The sequence below is a fragment of the Belonocnema kinseyi genome, chromosome 3 (assembly GCF_010883055.1).
Source record: "Belonocnema kinseyi isolate 2016_QV_RU_SX_M_011 chromosome 3, B_treatae_v1, whole genome shotgun sequence".
Taxonomy (NCBI): Eukaryota; Metazoa; Arthropoda; class Insecta; order Hymenoptera; family Cynipidae; genus Belonocnema; species Belonocnema kinseyi.
This window is the reverse complement of record NC_046659.1, coordinates 92836191-92857401: the sequence shown is the minus strand read 5'-3', so window position 1 is coordinate 92857401 and position 21211 is coordinate 92836191. Positions and strand designations below refer to the sequence as shown.

Sequence of the window (21211 nt, the reverse complement as noted above, 5' to 3'; positions counted from 1 at the left end):
ATATTGAGCGTTTGATATCGAAATAAACAGGAGTATCGCTAATACGATAACGATTAACCGCACTGAGTAAACCGGATCGAGGGCGAGATGGAAAATGCAGACCCTTTGACCATTTCTCATCGCAATTTACCCGCCCTTCTTAACCCTGCGCTCTATCCTCCAATGATCCTATAATACTGGGCGCAGGTGGCGCCCGGAAGCCTGCACCATCCACCAGCATTGATATGCTAATGAAATTTGACACCCTTACTTCGTCGAGCCCCAATTCACCCGTGGTGGATGTTCGCCAGGCTATTCGATGCATAATTTTTTTCCTCGTTTAACCCCCGCAATGCATTCCGTGAAACGTGCCAGAGCGACTAGAATTTAATTACTCTAATGGCATAATATTGTTGCCACCACTCCCACCCTCTATTTCAATGGAACATGTATGTTTGCATGTGATGGCATGAAAAACGAGAGAATAAAGTGACTCAACAAATACCGAGTTGAGAGAAAATCGTGTAGTTGTATTTTCAATAGGCAGAAGCAATGTTTATTAAATTAAGCTTGTTTATTAATAAAATATTATATAATTTATGAGATTAAGTTTTAGTTCTATTGTTAAATAACATGTTGTTAATTTTTTAGTAAGTTGTAGCCCCGGGCTGCCCAAAGTTTCGGTCAGGTGTCTGTCTGTCCGCCCTACTTTTCCCCAGGAGGGTAAGTAGAGGAAGTCCCAAAACGACTTTACCCCGTACCCTAGCCGACTTTACCCCGTTCACTAGAATCCTAAATGACTTTACCCCGTACAAAAATTTACCCCATATCCTAGGGGAGGGGAGGCGAAGTAGAAGATGTGTGGAAGGGGAAGTAGGGACGGTGATTATGTAGTAGTGGAAATGAGGGGAGGGGAAGTAAGAGAAGATTTGATCAATTTAATTTAAGGAGACTGTGCCAGTTTTGGAACTGGCGATGGTGGGGAACAAACCCGAGAGAGTGCCGCTCAGTTAAAAACGCTTTTGTTTGTTCACGCCTGAATGACTACCGCACACTCCCCGCAGCTCCTTTTACTCCTACCAGCGGCCCTGCGTCGATTCTCGGAATGGATGTATCCGGGGCGTTATATCCAAATCGAATATACTTACAAATACTTACAAATATCTATAAAAGGAAAACTCTCGAAAACAATTTGGGATTCAATATAATATCTTAGAGTGGTCTCTCAATATTTATCTGTAAAATTACTCATAAAATACAATTTTTTAAAAATTTCCTCCCAAAATCCGGTTTTATAAGATCCAAAAAAACTCCGTAAGCGAAAAATTGGGTTTCGTGAGATTTTGGCGTTCTTATTTTTTTTTTTTTTTTTGGTTTTTTTAATTACAAATTGTTTGCGATATGTCAAAATTATAACATTCTTCTGATAATCAGATATCTGAAAAAAATGCCTAAACAATTTATTATTGTTTACATGCAGTTTTCTCTTAGAATAAGGCTAAAAAATCATGTTTTTCCAGAGATCTTCAACTTGTTAACACCTTTTTAGCTAGAGCGAGCCAATAGTGATTTAAAGTTGACAAAAATAATTGTTTACAAAATTAATTATTATTTACACCAATATTCCCTTAGAATAATGCTAGAAAGTTGTAGTTTTTGTTAAATTCCCAATTTTGTATAAACTTCTTATTTAGAGTAAGATAATAATCAATCAAAGTTAAGAACTATAATTTTTTTACCTTTTTTCAATAAAAACAAAACTATCAGAGTTATAGCATTTTCAAAATTAAAAAAAAAAATAATCGAAATTTTAAACCAAGCAACGCACAATATGATAAAAAGTGAAGAGAAGAAAACCTTTGCTTTTTGAAAGCCCCACAAGATTATTACAAAAAATTCTGCACCAAAAGAAATCTACAAATTTTGCATTGAACAATTTTTAATAGGACCTCTAGTTTTTGTTTTAATCATAAAAAACAATATTAAAAATAAAAAAATGTGGAAAAACGACAAAAGCTACGCAATAAAATGAATATACAAAAATTGTTCACCCAAAAAAGATCTACGAATTTCTTATTCATTATTTTGTATTCGGATGCGTATTTTTTGTTTCAATCCTAGAACGTAACATTGAATTTTTTTTAAATGCAATAAAATATGATCTAACAAATTTTTTTGTAGGATGTGCACTTTTTTCGTGATAAAAACAAGACAATAAAAAGACATCTGTTTCAATATCAATGCATATTATAAATTATACAAACATAGATTTATTGAAATGATACACTTTGCAGGGTAGCTGAGAATAAAAATGAGTGCAAAATAAGAAACAAATATTAAAGTAATCATGAAAAGTAAAATTTGTACATTATTTTGCAATATCTTATGAAGCAGTTCCAGACCGAGGTACAGAAATAAATATAATAAACATTTAATATAATTAAGTTGAATTTAATGTGAAAAAGTTTGCAATTTGGAAAAAATCGAGGGCGAAGCACAGATACGAGATGAGAATGTGCTCGTTAAAGCTGAAGGAGCTTTAACAAAAAAGAATTCATAATCACCAAATGAAAAATAGTTGTATATGCTCCAGAAACTCACAGAACTAAATTTCTCACTTATGGGGGTTGTTTGGGACCCTACATAACAGGCTTGTAGGGATGCATGGCAAGAAGTAATTTTTTATTCTTATTCTATGACTAATCGTGAAAATAAATTTTGAGCGTCAACTGTATACGCCTAATATTGACGATCCTGTCAAAAATGTACAAAAACGTATTTTTTCTCATAGGACTAACGTGCTAAGCTTCATGGGATTTGCAGAACCTTTAAACATAAAATTCTTTCCAAAAAAAGTTATATTTTTAAATTTGAAAAAATTTGGGAAATTTGAAAAAAAATTGAATCACCCGAATGCTTATACATAGTGCAGCGCAGTCTCACACACGGCGCGTCACTGTAAGCAACTGGACTCGTAATGAATGGAGGCGACGAAATATATCTATTTGAATAAAATAAAAATTATATTCAATAAGAAATGAATTTTAATTATTAAAAATTAGATTTGAAAATAATTTTACGAATGTTGTGAAGGCTCACCGTGCCGAATGCTCAAAGGACTATTTGGACTTTGAGGATGCTCAGAGCCTGTTTCATTTTGCGACGGTCGATGCTGAATGCAAGGATCCTCCGACGGTCCGACTATCGTCGTTCCATTCATTTTTCCTCCTATTTTAAAGCCTTTACTTTTCCTTAAACATTTAAAAAATAATGGCAACAATTATTAGAAAGGTTTAACAAACAGAGAAGAGACAAATTGAATTTTTTCAATTCTCTTGTATTAAATAAAGAAAATATGTATTTCAGGGTGTCCAGCAGACCGGGAAATCAGGAAAAACTGGTACTTTTATTTAGAATCGGTAATTTTTTCTTCTATAGCGTAAAGTATACTTTTTTCTACTTTATCTTCTTTGTATTTGTTGTTTAGTCGAGAATCAGTTCGAAAAATTCTCCATAAAATAAATCAGGATAAAAGCATTTTGTTAATTATTTATAAAGATATTGCAGTAAAAGTACAAATTTCCATGTTTTATTGAAACAGTAATCGTATAAAAAGTAACCGTGATGCCAATAAATTGCTATTTATTTAATTTAATTTTTCTAATATAAAATGATAAAAATCAATTTTAACAGTATACTAAAATTATAGACAAGTTTAACAATTACTGAGACTACCATGAAAACTGTGACATTTACCTTAATGAACATTTTACAAAGTTTCTATACAAAACTGGAAAAATTCGAATAAATCTCATATTTAGAAAAATAATAATAAAAATCATATTAATATATATTTTAAATAAACGTTATAGAAGTTTTTTCTAACTTTTAACCTTTTTAATAGAAAAACTGTTAACTCTCATATAATTAACATTGAAGGAAGTCAAGCAATAATGAATTCACAGCTGGTGTCATACTTGTTTGAGAGAAAAAACTGTGGTAAAAAAAACCGGAAATTTTAAATTGCTTAATTACTAGACACCCTGAATTTGCAAAAAGGAATCATTTCTTTACAATTGTTTTAAATTCAATTTCAATATTTCTTTCTACTACCAAACTTTTAAAACGACAATTATTAATGTTTACGGGTGCGACCAACACTCTTGCAACCCTCACAAGTATTAATGAGAATATAATTAAAATTTTCATTTCTGATATTTAAGGTAAATGCCGCAGTAATTGTGACGCTAATTTTCTTGCTTTTTATCTACTTTTAATTAATTGTAGTTTCATTTGATACTATAAAATGCTAAAAACAAATGGGTTTTATCGTTAAATTTTAAATAAATTATAACTAAGTTTCGCAATTATTGGGACCGGCACCATAACTGGGACATTTACCTTTTGTCTCAAAAATATCTTTTTCAAAAGAATAAACAATAATTTTTAAGTTAATATCACTTTATAAAATATATAATCTCTCAAAAGTGTTATTATTGAAAGTCGAAAATTTTATTTGCATTGTGTATTTATTCCTAAGTTGAAAATTATGATAAAATGACAATTATTATTCACAAAATGAGGCAAAATTCAATATATGTATTAAAAAAATTTAAACACTATGATCTGAATTTACCAATGAATTTTTTAATCAATCTAATCTCTTATAACTTAAAGTCTCTTGAAATTAAAGCCAATTTCTGGGTTCAGCATAAAATGATTAAATTAACTTTAAAAAAATTACATCTTATATAATATATTTCATGGTATAGAATAGATTTAAGTTCAAACATGTCCACATCTAAAATAATATTTTTCTGTAATCGATAATCAAACAGATTTTATTTGCTGGGCTAAAAGTTAAATGTCGATTTTGGTTAAACCAAAGTTAATATCTAAAAGTAAAATGAAAAAAATGATAAACACTTGTATACACACACACACCCACATGATTTATGATTGACAGTGAAATTCTCGAATTGAATTCGCATTCTAAGACACTTGTTCTTCACACTTTATTTATTACTGGAAATTTTCTTACAAAATGACACATTTTTTTCACCTACATTTTGAAAAGAATGTTAAATATTATTATATTTTTTCGCAAAGGCCTAGGAAAATCACTTAGACACAAAATTAAAATTCCTCACTAAAATCACAACACTCGAATAATCCAATTAAAAATTTCTTTAATCTAACTTTGTCACGTTTTGCCACGTTTATTCACTTTTCAATCTCTCAAGGATAATATCAACATTGAAATCACAATTAAAACGATAAAAATTACTGTTACCTATAAGAAAGCAAAGAAAATAATCTCAAAAATCAAACGTCACGAAACAATTTGAATTGAACATACTTCAGGCTAGTGGAGATGGATCCGCACGAGAAACGGGAAAAAAAGTTTCCGCGCGAAAGGGATAAGAATTCCGTAATCGTATATTGGTAGATGACAGTCGATCTGTTGACAAACGTTGACTGCACCGACGGCAGTGACGATAGTGACGTCCCGACGGGTAGCGCCGCGACGGTAGGCAACTGATTGGTCCGCAAGTACTTTTGAAGGCGGGATCAGGAGGCACCACGGGAAAAACAAGAAAAATGCGATACCGAGGATTTAACCTATAGCCGCCACGTTTGACGTGCGGCGTCGAGGAGCGTCGCGGCGCTTGCGCGTCTGCAATCGCCTGATGGCAAAACCCCCTCACTCCCACCGACGCTCCTGTTTACCCGCCACACACACCCTCGTATCACTATTATACGGTGTGCAATTGTTGATCGCTGCCTGCACCAAAGTAGTGGTGCATGCCCTGGTTCCCCAGGTACTCCTGTGGTGATCTGGTGGGGTTACAGCGAGTGCCTCGTTCATCCACGCTTACCCGGGACCAAATACTCAATAGTCTGTTCTATATAGTCAGTCACGGAACTGATAAACGACATTTAATCAGGATTTTATACTCGTTTTTAAGGATTTTACGGAAATCTTCGAAAAATCATATGTAGGATCTCACATGAAATATAATAGATGCGATTTGAAATTCCCTGATGGGAAAAAAATGTAGAGAAGAGATAAAAGCTTTCGAAAGATTATTATTGCAGGGATCACTGCCGGGGTGTCTAGTTATCAGGCAATTTTAATTGTCCGTTTTTTCGATAATATTCTAGTTTCCCGAACAATTTAGTAATATTTTTGTCGTGAAAACCATAATTATTTATTTATGACAGAATAAAGTAATAAATATATTAATCGAAACGACATTTCGATCACAAGTATGACACCACCTGTTTATCGATGATTGTTGAAGTTCTTTTAATGCTAATTACACTTTTAGAAATGTTCGGAAAATCGAAAATTCCGACAAATTAAGGATACTAAAGTGAGTGAAATTAACGAAATTAGGTTGCTGAAAACGAATTTCAGAAAAGTTGATAGTAAATTTACTAAATTTTTGATAACATTCAGAAACGGTATCTGAAAATCACAAAAAAGTTTCCTAAAATTGCTACATGGTAACAGAAATATAAGTTATCATGACCGAAAGAACTGCGCAGTTAGCAAATGCTCATTCCTTGCGTTCGAAGCGGAATAAGCATGGTGATTGTGGTCATGGGCGGCAATGCTCTGCAAAATGTTTGTTTTGAATTATAACTTAAGCATAAAAAGGTTTCAGAATTGGCACGAGAAAAAAACTAAAAAATTTGTTGAAATCACATGTAAAGGCAACGATTTAGAACCTTGTTGGCTGATGTGCGAATTATCTTTGCAATAAAATAGGTACAAGATACTGGGATAATCTGCCTCGTGAATGAACTTTCAAAAAGGCACATCAGGACTGTAAGTGACTATAGCAGCAGCTGCGTAAATTAATAATTAATTTAGGTTTCAATCGAATGATGAGTACACTGTTTACGTAAAATAACGCCTTCTTGGCGAAATTTTGAGTCATTTCGTTCGTTCATGAATTTTAATGTAAATTTTCAGTTTATATTTGTTTCAAAAATATAAATTATAGTAAGACTATATATGACTGATATCTTGAGCAAAAGCCTATTATCGTTTAAGATAGACGACGGAAACATTTTTGTTTAATATACTCATCTTAAAGCAAACGGTTTAACCTTCAATTTAAGCTCTATTAGAAATCTGTAGAACTTCAAGTTCACCCCTACGTTATTGAATTGACCCAAAACCTGCGAAATTTCTATCCCGATGCAATGACTATTTGTACCTAAAAATTTAATTTTCGCAAAATGACACCATTTGACCTACTTAGAAATATCTGTGCTAAGCTCACCAATATTCGGTAAACATAGACGCCATTTTTCAGATTCCCTGGGCTCACCGAAAATATTTTTTCTGCGCTCACCGAATTTTGGTGAGCCTAGAAACGGCCTTCTCCTAAAAAGAGCTTTGACAGCTTTCATCCCATGCATGCGAAAAAAGTTAACTCTTGTATTAATAATATTAATAAACTTAAAAAATCATCAAAAAACTTTGATGGTATCATGTATGGCACGTGAAGCAATTAACCCCCCCCCCCTCTCTCTCCCTGGTTCTCGATTTTGCGATAGAAGAAAAAAATTCACGATCCCAAATTAAATTACGTTTTTTCCCGATTAAATCAAATACTCGGACTCAGTCCGCCAAATACCCAGGCAGCGCAAAAGAAGATAAAAAAAGAAAAAAAGGACTTTGTCACGAAAAAGGAGAAGACTAGAAGAAAGATTAAATATTTTTTTTACATGTAGAATAGAAGAAACAATGTTATTACAAGAAATTTTATATTTATTAATAATTTTAAGTGATTTTTAAATTGTTTTTGCGATTAAAGAATTTATCACAAAAAATTGGATATACTTAAGCCGTGGAAAATCCATTCACGATTGGATAGAAAAGTCCAAGAAAAAATATCATTTTTATATGTTTGAGGTTTTATAATTAAGAATAGTTGTTTTTTTTTTAATACTATCATTAATGATGAAAGCGTGATATACTTCTAATTATTCAAGTTAGAACATTTAACTTTGCACACATTTCTTAACTGTTCCAATTTTATATTTCAGCAAATGTTTCAGCTACAAGTTTTTTTTCAAGATTGTTCTTCTTGATGGACTGAAAACATTATTCTTAGAATTTTTTGTTGCCTAAACCGATTGGAAGGACAAAAAATAATATTCTGTCGGAAAAAATTATCGAATAAAATTTTTTAAGGGGTTACCTACCCTTAAACATCATCCATTATTCAGACCTGTCTACAAGGAGAAAAAGATATCGCACAATGATATCGCAAAACCTCTATATTGCAAGAAAGCGCAATATGATAGCGTACAATCAGGTCCCGGAGCTTTGTACGATATTATAATGCACCAACATCACAGACAAAAATGAAGTTGAATTTTGTTTCTGTCTTGACTCTAGATTTAAAACAATCACAGAGAAAATAAAAAATTTGCTGCAGGTAAGACCTGCAACTGTTAATGATTAAACATATTTCCACGAAAGTTTCACTGAGGTTAGGAAAATAATTCTGAACTCGTCGACTGCGTTGCGCTGAAGTGAGCAAATTTCAGTAAAACATGTAGAATCTATGACGGAAAACGCAAAAAAATATGTACTTACTGATATATTTCCTCCGAAATAAATCACATTATTGTAGACGAATTAGAACTTACTTAATACAATTTAGCAAAAGCGCAAAATGTAACTGACGGAGGGGAATCCCCATTTCTTACGTTACAGATTGCACAATTGTGCGGTATATAATGTAAAAACTTGCAATGTACGATATCACGATTTTGCGCTATTATAATGCGATAATTACGATATATACTGCAGGAATTACGATATATATTGTAATTTGTGCGATATAGTTTTCTCAGTGTAATACAACTTTGATTTTAGTGGGTGAAAATGTTCGGCAAGAACCTTAAAACCACCCTGAAGGTATCCTGCCTAAAATGTTTAAAACGACAAGTTTGATTTTCGATATTTTAAAATATAAAAACGTCAAAAACCCTCATTCATAATCCCACTAATTATAGAGTAGGTGAGAATGTTCGGCAGGAGCTCTAAAAACCAGCCTTAATGTATCCACGACTGGAATGTTAAAAATGTCAAATTTGATTATCGATATTTGAAAATATATAAACGTCAAAAATCCTCTTTATTCATCTCACGATTTATACAGAGCGTTCGGCAAGATCCTTAAAACCACCCTTCTGATATGCACATCTAAAATGTTAAAAATTATAAGTTTAATTGTCGATATTTGAAAATATGAAAACGTTAAAAATCCTCGTTTCTTATCCCACGAATTATGGAGTGTGTGAGAATGTTCAGCAAGAAACCTAAAAACTACCCTTGCGCTTTGTACTCTGAAAATGTTAACAATTACAAGTTTGAGTATCAATATTTGAAAATATAGAAACGTCAAAAATCCAATTGTTTGATCCCACGAATTATGGAGTGGGTGAGAATGTTCGGCAAGAACCCTGAAAACTACCCTTGCGATTTGCACACTGAAAATGTTAACAATTACAAGTTTGAGTGTCAATATTTGAAAATATAGAAACGTCAAAAATGCTATTTTTTGATCCCACGAATTATGGAGTGGGTGAGAATGTTCGGCAACAAGCGTAAAAACTACCCTTGCGATTTGTACACTGAAAATGTTAACAATTACAAGTTTGAGTGTCAATATTTGAAAATATAGAAACGTCAAAAATCCTATTTTTTGATCCCACGAATTATGGAGTGGGTGAGAATGTTCGGCAAGAACCCTGAAAACCACCCTTAAGGTATACACGCCTAAAATGTTAAAAATGGCAAGATTGATTTTCGATATTTTAAAATATAAAAACGTCAAAAATCCTCTTTTTTATCTCACGAATTATAGAGTCGGTGAGAATATTCAGTAGAAACCCTTAAAACCACCTTTAAGATAGGCACATCTAAAATCCTGAAAATAACAAGTTCTATTCTCGATAAATGTAAATATAAAAACGTCAAAAATTAAGGGGTCTTGCTGAACATTCTCACCCACTCTGTAATTCGTGGGATTAATAATGAGGATATTGGACGTTTTTATATTTTTAAATATCGATAATCAAACTTGTCCTTTTTAACATTTTAGACATGGATACCAAAAGGGTCGTTTTTAGGGATCCTTTGAACATTCTCACCTACTTTATAATTCGTGGGATTAAAATGAGGCTTTTTGACGTTTTTATACTTTAAAATTTCGACCTGTCGAAGATTCTCACCCATTCCATTATTCGTGTGATAAAAAAGAGAATTTTTATCGTTTTTAAATTTTCAATTATCGGCAATCAAACTTGTAATTTTTGACATTTTAGATGTGCATATCTTAGGGGTGATTTTTAGGGGTCTTGCCTAATATTCTCACCTACTCTATAATTTGTGGAATTATTAATGAGGATTTTTGACGTTTTTATATTTTCAAATATCGACAATCAAAATTGTATTCGGAATTTTTGAATGATGGGTGATGTAAAAGGGTAGTTAACCCCATCAAAATTTTTTTTAAATTTCTTCCAATGGAATATAATTTTTTGTACTTCTAAATGATTTAGGCCAAAAATAATTTTTAAAAAAATTCTTAAATATCGTTCATATGAACGTTTGTAACTTCGAGTACATTGATTTTTTAACTTGCGTCCTATTCAATTATATGAAAGAAAAGAACCATTTAAAGCGAATAGTACAACCAAGAGTTTATTTCATTTGATTGAAGAGATATTTCATATAGTTCATTTAAGTTATTCCTTCACGGAAAAAATTGACTGTCTTACTGAACTCTTTGTTTGAATTAAAAAACTAATTTCATATGAAAGCATCATGAAACCTATTAAATCTCCTTGACAACGTATCTGTAAAATTGCCGTCCTAAAGCTGTATGAATTGAATGTTGAATAAAAACCAGAAAAAAATCGTTTCTTTGAGGTAACAATCTAAATAGCTGTACTAGTAGAGAGAGCGGGGCGTGGTGGGACATAGGGGTAAGATAGGACACTCGATTTTCTCGTGAGTTATATAGTTTTCATAACTGTTCTTTTTATGAATAGGTAGAAGAACTGAAACAGTAGTTCTCAAAAAACAAAATAAAAATGAAAATTGTAACATAATATGAGAAATTGTTAAAATTTTCGGAGATGGATTCTGCTATTTTAAGGTGATTTCGAATGAAACTTAAGACGTGAAAATGGTAAAAAATATATTTTTTCAAACGTTCATTGTAAATTTTAATTATACATTCTAACTTAATAATCAAGCTTTATGCATTTTTTAAGACAAGTGTTTAATATTTAGATTTAAATAAAAAGTGCAATTTGAGACTAAACGGGACAATGTTTCTCTGTGGCTGTCATAACCCTTTTGCGACGTCAGCAGACGTCAACAAAGTCAATTATATCTGATTCATATGACATAATCATATGTTAACAGATTTCCAAAATAAAAAAATCGGTCAATTATTGGAAATTAAAAGATTCAGTAATATGTATTATCAAACGTAACTTTTGAGATGTTTTATATTAAGTTCTTTTGTGCAAATATGAACATTTTATTTTTTGGATTTGATTGCCAGTAAGATTAATATTTATACAGCTTTCATTTGGATTGAAATACAGAGATTATAAAAGTATTTATATTTGCACGAAATTCATTCACTTATTCTTGCGTAACAAAAGTGTTTATCTTTCAGAATATTAATTAACATGAATTAGCACTTATGAATAGAGCAGTATACCAAAATCTGTTGCAAATCTGTGAACCTAAATCAATTTTGTTCTAAATAAACACCAAACATAGCTGAATATACCTACCATTCACCGAGAAAAATATATCGCACAATGAGATCGCAAGACCTCTGTATTGAAATACAGCGCAATATGATAACGTACAAGCAGGATCCGGAGCTTTGTTCGATATTATAATGCACTAACATTGTTTGGCCACTACTAGAACCCTCGTATATATAATATAATAAAATAATAATAGAATTTAAAATCTTGCAATGTACGAAATCACGATTTTACGCTATTATAATGCCATAATTACGATATATAGCGCAGGAATTACGTTATATATTGCAATTAATGCGATATCGTTTACTCCATGAAGGTTCCCGAATCTAATTTGGACCCTACTTTGAAGTTTCAGCTCCTTATTAGAACCTGCTTGGACGCTACTTAAACTTATAGCCCCTGCTTTAAACTTTTAACTCCTAGAGAATGAAACATTAGAGTCTACTTTGAGGCTGTAACGCTTCTCTGAAGCTACTTTGAATCTTTAGAGACTACATTTTTATAACTCAAGACCCTACTTTGACGCTGTTTAACCTCCCCTTCAATAATGATCCTACATTGAATCTTTTAAGCCTACAATGTTCGAACTTCATGAAAATAAAGTAAAAATTGTTTTTTACTTAGGTTAATTGAACTCATTGTGCATCTTAATGACTGAATGCACACTTAATTAACAAAAATATTTTATTTAAAATTTAACCTAATTTTCATTAATTATTTTTTTTATAAATCAATGCTTCTTTGCAATGCTTAATCACAGAAAATATTTGCTCCTAACTGAAAATGCTGAAAATTTGTATGAGAATGATATTCATAATGGAAAATTACTAATTATTGTCGATTAATAAGTACTTATAAACATTTTTTCGATAATTAATGAAAGTTTGTGTATTAAACAGTCATGTCCCAGGCGAAAAAATTATGTATAGATTATATATAGTGTGAATTTTTATGTATCCCAGGTGCGAATTCAGGTCGGCACTCAGAGCAGATGCGTTGGCCCAAAGGCGGACCGACTTTGGCCCGCCGTAGATCGGCAACCAAAGTTGGGCCACCTTTTATATTTATAAGATACTTTTGTCGACCGAACCTAAACAGCCAACGTTGGCAGACAACGTAGGACCGACTGTTGGCCCAACTCTGGCCCGGACATAGACCAACCAACAGGGCAACTTTGAGAAATCTTTCGTTAACGATTAAATCCGAATACTGGCCCAACCCTGGGCCAAAGCCGATCCAGAAATCGGCATGAAGGGATTGAGAAAGTTCTGAAGAAGTTAGGCCGACTATTGGCCCAACAATGGCCCAAACATAGACCAACCATCGGGGTAACTATGGAACGTCTTTTGTTAACGAGTAACACCGACTACCGGCCCAACTCTGGGCTCAAGTCGGCCCGGAGATCGGCATAAAGGGATTTAAAATTTCTGAAGAAGTTGGGCTGACTATTGGCCTAACAATGGCTCAAACATGGATCAACCATTGGGGCAACTATGGTACATCTTTCGTTAACGAGTAACGCCGACTGCCGGCCCGACTCTGGCCAAAGTCGGCCCAGAGATCGGCATAAAGGGATTTAGAAAGTTCTGAAGAAATTAGGCCGACTATTAGCCCAATAATGGCCCAAACATGGACGAACCATCGGGTCAACTATGAGACATCTTTTGTTAACGAGTAACGCCGACTACCGGCCCAACTCTGGGCTAAAGGCGGCCCAGAGATAGGCATAAAGAGATTTAAAAGTTCTTTTTAATGAAAAGAGAAAAAAATTAATAAATGAATTTCCAAATATTTCAGTAATTTTAAAGAAGTTTAAAATATTTGAGAAGAATTAAAGAAAGCAAAAGAATTTTCAAAAGATTTTAGAGACTTTAAAATAGTTTTTATGAGTCCAAGAGATTTTTAGTGATTTTAAGAGATTTTGTGCCATTTAAATGGATTTAATATGGTTTAAAAAGTGAGTAAAGGAATTTGAAATCTTAGAAAGCATTTAAAATGATTTAAAAAAAATCAAAAGAGTTTAAGGATTTTCATGTAATTTAAAAATATTTTTAAGTATTTAAACAGACTTCAAGAATTTCAAGGGATTTAACCGGAGTTATTTGGTTCTGAAAATTTTTTAAATTTATAAACGAATTTTAAAAGATCTCAAAATATTTAAGAGTTCAAGATATTTTTAATGAATTTAAGAGATTTTAAGTAATTTTGAAGATTTTTTTAGGAATTTCGGTAGAATTTAAATGGCTTTTAAGATTTTAAAGTATTTTAAAATATAAATAATGTTCTTGAATTCTTTAAAGTCTGTTAAATATAGAATGGTTCACAGAAATTTGCAGACGGTCATGCACAGCTGTCGGTTATATTTCAGATTTTTTTATAACACTTCAGCTAGGTTAGATGAGAGGCTTTAGGCGTTAGGAATTAGGAATGCGAAACTTATAGGGTTCGAACCCCAAGGCGAATAGAAATTTTCATAGCGTGCGATCATAAACAGTGTAGTGATTGTATTATATTTATTAAACTACCCATCCTATTCTCTACTATAAGATTAGTTCTATAAAATTTAATGGATAATTTTTTCCGTGTAATTGCCATAGTTGACTCGATTTTTGTAATGGATATTGTATCAATATCGGCTAAAATGGTCGGGCCAAAGTTATAATTTCGCCGTTGGGCCGATTTCTAGTAGTCATGTTTGGGCCAACCATGGTAGTCAATAGTCGGGAAACAGAGTTGGGCCATAGTTATCATTTCGGTATGTTGGTCAATGCCTGGTTGGCAAAGTTCGCCCAACTCCGAGAAAGTTGGCCCGACTATGGTCCAATGAAAAATTCGCACATGGGATAATATTCTTGTGTTTTAAATAAAAAATGTATAAAACAAATGAATATTATATATAATACTACACACTATGTATAAACTATACATAATATTTCCGCCTGGGGTATGTGATTGAGAATCACAACAAATTTTTGGAATAAAATATTTTCTATCGCTAACTACAAATATTATGTATGAAATAAAAAATTTGAAAAATATATTGAAATATATATTTAATAATTATAATTAAATTCACAGATTGTCATTACATTTTTATTACAATATTACTGTTAATTTATTTGCAACATGATATTATGGAGAAAATAATTTTTTCCAAGTAACAGTAGCACTTTACAATGGTTTGGTCATTTTTGTTACTAAACAATAATAATTCAGAGTTTCTGAAACATTTTTTAGAAGAATATTACTACTTACGTTTCTACCACTTGATTTAGGAGAAAACAAAATTTCTTTTTGTTAGACAATGTTAACTGTTTTAATCTTTTTATCATGTTTATTGGGGAATAAGAACAGCCCAATGTATGGAAAATAATTAACTACTCATCTCGAATTTTGAGACGACGAGATAATTGGGTATAAAACCAGTACTGTTATTGTTAATATAAACTTATTTCCTGATAAATATTACATTGAATCTTGAACTCAATATTGGTATTTTTCAGTATAATTGGATTAATTATGATGCTGAACGACTTATTTTAAATCTTTGCTTAATAAAGAGACAAAAAGATATTTTTATTCAAATCAGCAAGTTTGACAATGCACTAATTTAGGTAATAAATAACACAGAATCAAATTTAAATATGTAGTCTCAAGTTCTACTGAAGCGCATAACGTATAGAATACTTCTGGAAAACAGAACCAATGTATATTGAACTCTTCAAAAATCTTTTCAAATATTTAACGGCACAGAAAATTTTTAAAAAGTAATTATTTAATTAATTGTTTTCGATTTAAAAAGATTTTGGACCTTGAATTTTTGGACATCCTAACGCGTTCCGTTAGCTAAATCGGTTAGGGCGTTAGGCGTTTGGTAAATAATCAGTGCGTACGTACGATCTCGGGTTCGTTTCTTAGTGCTTGTGAATTTTTCAGTGCACTATGCGTCAGCGTCATAATCAAAAAATTTTATTAATAATATGTCTAAAAAATAACTGCGAATTTACTTGATATTTATATCACAGATATTATTTTATTTTTTCTGATAAAAAACAAAACTTATTTTTATTCATCCATATTGGTGTGAGATTATAGAGAACCTGTTTTGATGCCACAAGTTCTACAGTAGTAGTTTGAGCTTTAAAAGAGGCTCTAATTTATCTTCAATACAGAGCCTACTTTGACGCTAAATGTGGAAAAACGGCCGATTTCGGACACTTTTAGCGTCAAAATAGGGTCTAAATTACATTGAAATCGCTGCTATTTAGAACCTACTTTACAGCTTCCAGCCCCAACTAAGGTAGGAGTTACGGCTTCAAAGTAGGGCCTAAATTTCGACTCGGTGTACTTCATACAAAATAACATAAAAATTATTTTTTTAATTAATTTTTTTTTTTTAACTATCCCCAATACGTGTCTCGTCCTGCCCGAGATATCCCCCAAGATGGTTTAAACATTTATTTATCAGACTAGCCTAAAATTTGACAACAATAGTTTCTCAGTTGGTCAATTTATGGAAACAAAGAATACCCGTGTCGTATGTGTAAACACAGAAAAAACTGAAGTTAAATTTTGTTGCATGTAAAATTTTCCGCTGTTAACGTTTACATGCTATTTGGCGAAAGTTTATCCTATGTTGGAATAAAAGCTGTCGTCTGCTACGGCCTCCTTAACAGCAATGGGTAAACGGTAAAGTATGAGTGAATTCAAGCTATAAATAGGGACACCAGATTTAAAACAACACAGAAAAAACAAATGTAAAAATTTGTTATAGGTAAGACTTGCAACCGTTAAAAATTAAACATATTTCGGCAAAAGTTATACCGAGGTTAGGAGAATAATTCTGATCTCGTCTACTGCGTCACGCTGAAATAAGCAAATTTCGGTAAAACATGTAGAATCAGAAATAGAAAACACGAAAAAAAAATGGTGCTTAATGATATATTTCTTCCGAAATAAATTACATTATTGTAAAGAAATTAGAACGTATTAATTACCATTTAGCGAAAAGGGAAAAAAGCAACTGACAGATGCGGGAATCCCCAGTTCTCTCCAATTGAATGGAGTTAAACAACGATAGATCGCTGGCGTCGCAATTCTCGCTACATCTCGAACAAAAATGGAGCGATTATAAGGCGAAAGATTATCCAGGCGAGGTTAAAAATCGGAAATTATATTCGATTCATGTCAAGTTTATCCAGCAAGTTTAATTTTTGTTGCGGTGAATCTTTCACCTGGAATTGATGTAAACTTTATCTTTCGTATTTTCTGTGAAGCTGTCTCAATGTAAAAATACAATTTTTTATTTTAATTTATAGTTATGTTTTTAGCAGAAAGCAGAAAGTGAAGTAATCTGCAAGTATCGATATTATTTATTATATTTCCAGGTTTGGAATAGAAATCTAGCATATTTCCATATTTATATTGTGTTACTATCCATTCTGATTAGTTCTAAAAATACAATTGTCTTATATGATTTGCACGTGCTTATGTTTAACATGCTTCAGTGTTTCCTTTAGCCACATCTTACATAAATAGAATATATAAATAGAATGAATAATAGAATAAATGTTATTGTCCGTTCTTAGGGGATCTTATTAGCCGTTACTAAGGATTGTTATTGACCGTTGTTTCGGGTAGTTATTAACCGTTGCTAGGGGATGTTATTAACCATTGTTAGGGGATGTTATTGACCGTTGCTAGGGAATGTAATTAACCGTTGCCAGAGAATGTTATTGACCATTACTAAGGGTTTTTATGGACCTCACTAAGGTTTGTTACTGGTTTATTATTACTAAAGGTAGTTACTGACTGTTGCTAAGAGTTGTTATTGTCATTTGCTAGGTAATTTTATAAGCCGTTGTTAGGGTATGTATTGACCGTGGATAAGGGTTGCTTTTACCATTTATAAGGGCTGTTATTGTCCGTTTCTAGGGGGTGTTATAGACAATTACTCCTCCATTGCAGGTTTAAAGTTAAGATTGTACTGCTAATATTATATTAATATATAATATTGTGTTAATATTGTATAACTGCTCTTTCTACAACTAATCTATGATTATACAAAACCTATTCACAAATCTGAAAATATCTTCTCGCTCTCTATTGTACACTCTCTGTGTCAACCTAAAAGCTTCACGAAAGGTCTGATGTTGGAACTGAAGGCGGACTCGTCGATTAGAGGAGAGTAATTAATTACAAAGCTGAGCGAACTTGCGACTCCTGAAGTGTTGTCCCGGGCTAGTGGATCGAGGAAATCTATTTCCGGAGGATCGAACGGGTTATAGCGTTAGAGTTAGAATTGGAGGCTCGCCCTCGGGGTTGGTATCCGCCATGTTGAATCCCATCCACCCTACGACCCCGCGGTTTTGTCGTAATCGCTACCAGGGGTTGTTCCGCGCCACCCCCGCCAGGAAACGGGGAAAGCCACGCCCCCGACGTCCACAGACGAGCCAATGACGTCCGAACGTCGCGACGCTACCGTCCACCAATAGGATTACCCTCTGACACGGTCTTTCGCTTGTCACTGACTGCACACCCTCACGCCGATGCCTTTCAATTTCGAACTCTCCCTCTCTCCTCCTTTGCGAGTTCAGCTTCAGGAGCTTTAGAGTTTAGAAACAGATATTCACACGTATACTCACTACCACTAATTTCTCATGTTCCACTCCTGCAAGTCACTATATGTGTACGATTTTTGTCTATATGTCTTTAAGGCTGGTTTTGTAAATGGATTCACATACATTGACTTTGATGGCTCATTCAACCGCGTATTGGAATTCGACAGCTTTCGCTCTTAAACTTACGCGTCAATGCTCTCATCGATTAGTTCACAGACTAATTAACAGTAAGATTATTGCAACTGACGCCCGTTATTGGGTTATTGTAATTTCTTTAGTTTAGTTTTTAATACATTTTTGTGAAAATTTGCTGTGGAGATTATGTTAAATATGAATTTTCTCTTTCTGCTGTTTACAATAGTTACATTTTTTCCACTATAGAGTTTCAATTGAATTTGCTATAACTTTTTAAATAATCATAAGCATTGTTTTAAACAAAAAGGTTTGGCCTTCAAAAATGCGATTGATTATTATATTATTACCGCCTGCAAACTTTAAGCATGTTCGTTTACGCTGAATTTTTATTTCATTCTTTGCATAGTCGATTCCCCGCATAAAAACTTTAAGGAACTCAAACTTAAAAATTAATTCATATATACTTAATAAACTTAAGTAATTAATTACATTTACATGTAACTTAATTGTTATAAACAATTCATATAACCTAGAAATTCTTGCCTAAAATGCCTTATATTTTAGATTAGATTTCCCAATAGTCATGACATATCATTAAACGTCAACAATTGCTGCCATTATAAACAAAATAATACCAAAAAATTTCAATTTTAATTCCTTTAGGTTTTCATCTTCTCGTTTCCAAATAATACAATTGAATCTATTTTGGAAATGGCTATCATTCACGAAAAATTGTTAAAACAGAATAAATTTGATATTTTATAACACATATATTAAACAAATGTCCAGAAAGAACGTTTATAATTAAACTAAAGTTTGTTATAAACAATTCATTAATAAATACGCAACGTATATTGTAAGAAAAAAGTTTGGCAAAAATTTTACCGTCATTATTTTTATTATGAACTAGTATAAAAAACGGCACAAATGAACATTTTGTTCGTGGAAAAAGAAACATTTTTAAGAAGATTTAATAGAAAAAAGTTATTTTTTTCACTAAGAAAATAAAAAAAATATATTATTTAAATTTTACTTCAACTAATGCTCAAATTAAAATTGGTTGTTTAATTATAATTGAAGGGTTGCAGTGCAGAACTAGGTAACCAAAATTTTTGCTGCGAATGGGCTTTTTGCATAACGAATTCTTAGAAAATCAGATACATATTGTTTTTAAAGAATTCGTTCGAAATCTCATTTTTAATATACACTAGAACTTGGATTTATGACCGGTTGCAGGCAAGGACTGAAGTGGCCTTCAACGTAAATCTAGACAAGTCAAACGTAAGCAGTCAGGGGCGTATGCACCATTTCTGTTGGATTTGAACGCATGCTAACAGCTAATGCAACTGAGGCGCTGAGGATTATACCCTCATGCTGTTTGTCACGAATGACTGAGCAACGCCTCTCATGCGTTTTTTTAAATACAGTAAAGTATTACAATTATTAAATAAAATTTCAACCTGAAACTTTAAATCTTCATTTTCCACAAAAACCAATTGTTATAATTTTTTGTCCAATTAACTTTTCGACTTGCGATCAGAAATGAACTTTCTGGAAATTATCGTTTATTTATAAAAAGAAAAACCATTACTTTTCTCCTTTCTATAGACTTTTCAGCGAAAAATCGTCTGTTACAGTGCGATACGTTTACATTTGATCTTCATTTTACGGGAACAGCATAATTTTTATGGATAAAAACTGGTTTATTCTTATTCAGCTTTCGAAAATCGCAGGTAAAAGTTTGTATGATTATTTTTCATTAAAAAATGGATTTTTAGTCGCAGTTCAAAGACGATTATCAAAACTCAATGAAATTTGAACCTCCAACTTCTTGAATGATTGACTTGGAATCTTGAATTAAACACGGAATTGGTTAACTTTTTCTGATCCAACTCATTTTCTACCAATCCGCAACCTAGCATGTTCCAATTTAAGGTGCTTGTCACATTGAGATTGTAAACTTCCACATTATATTTCTTAGAAATAGAAAATTATTTGTTTCGAGCATACTTTTTTAGCCTCAACACAGAAACACTTGAAGCTTGGAAGTAAGCATTTGTTTTATCTTTAAATACACCGAACTCTCGCTTTTAGTCACCCCGTTCTCAGCTTTCCTAGAACTGCTAGCTCAAGCAGTTTCTCAGGGGAGTACCAATCCAATGCCATTTGAAGGCAAACCCCGACACTTGACTGAAAACGAGAGTTTGGTGTATTCACTTGTCCACTATTTTAGTGAATTTCATTTCTGCAATACTCTTCAATAAGCACCGTAATATTAGCGTAATAATAATGTTATAATGCGTAATAGGGATTACTCCTGATGGGTTCTTTTTTTCCTAAAAAAATCCTTCGGTATATTTTTGTTTGTGTATGCCATGTGTTCAACGATTTATGTTTCTTGTATGTCAATAGAAGCCGGGAACATCACATCCAGCCGGGAAGCACTTTGTTTAAAAAGCTAATATTTGTTTCTTTGTTTAATAAAAAATTTATTCCGAACGAAAACCACGTTTTGCCAACATCGACCAGTGGGACGGCCATCAAAAACATGTTAGTTGAAGTAACTAATCGCGAGAAAGTTGTTCACTAGACTTTGAAAAACTTTTTCTGAAAATTTGAAGAAAGTCGGTCGAAAATTGTGGAAATGACAG

The 21211-nt window shown here is 32.5% G+C and overlaps 1 protein-coding gene across 1 annotated transcript in view; it reads right to left on the bottom strand.

Annotated features, from left to right (window-relative positions):
* LOC117170185 (photoreceptor-specific nuclear receptor-like) overlaps positions 1–3199 on the bottom strand; it is a 70166-nt gene extending 66967 nt beyond the window's left edge. The window contains exon 1 of the mRNA XM_033356774.1: positions 3079–3199. Coding sequence (XP_033212665.1) covers positions 3079–3199 — 121 coding nt within the window. The remainder of the gene's footprint in view (positions 1–3078) is intronic.
* Positions 3200–21211: the final 18012 nt, after the last annotated feature.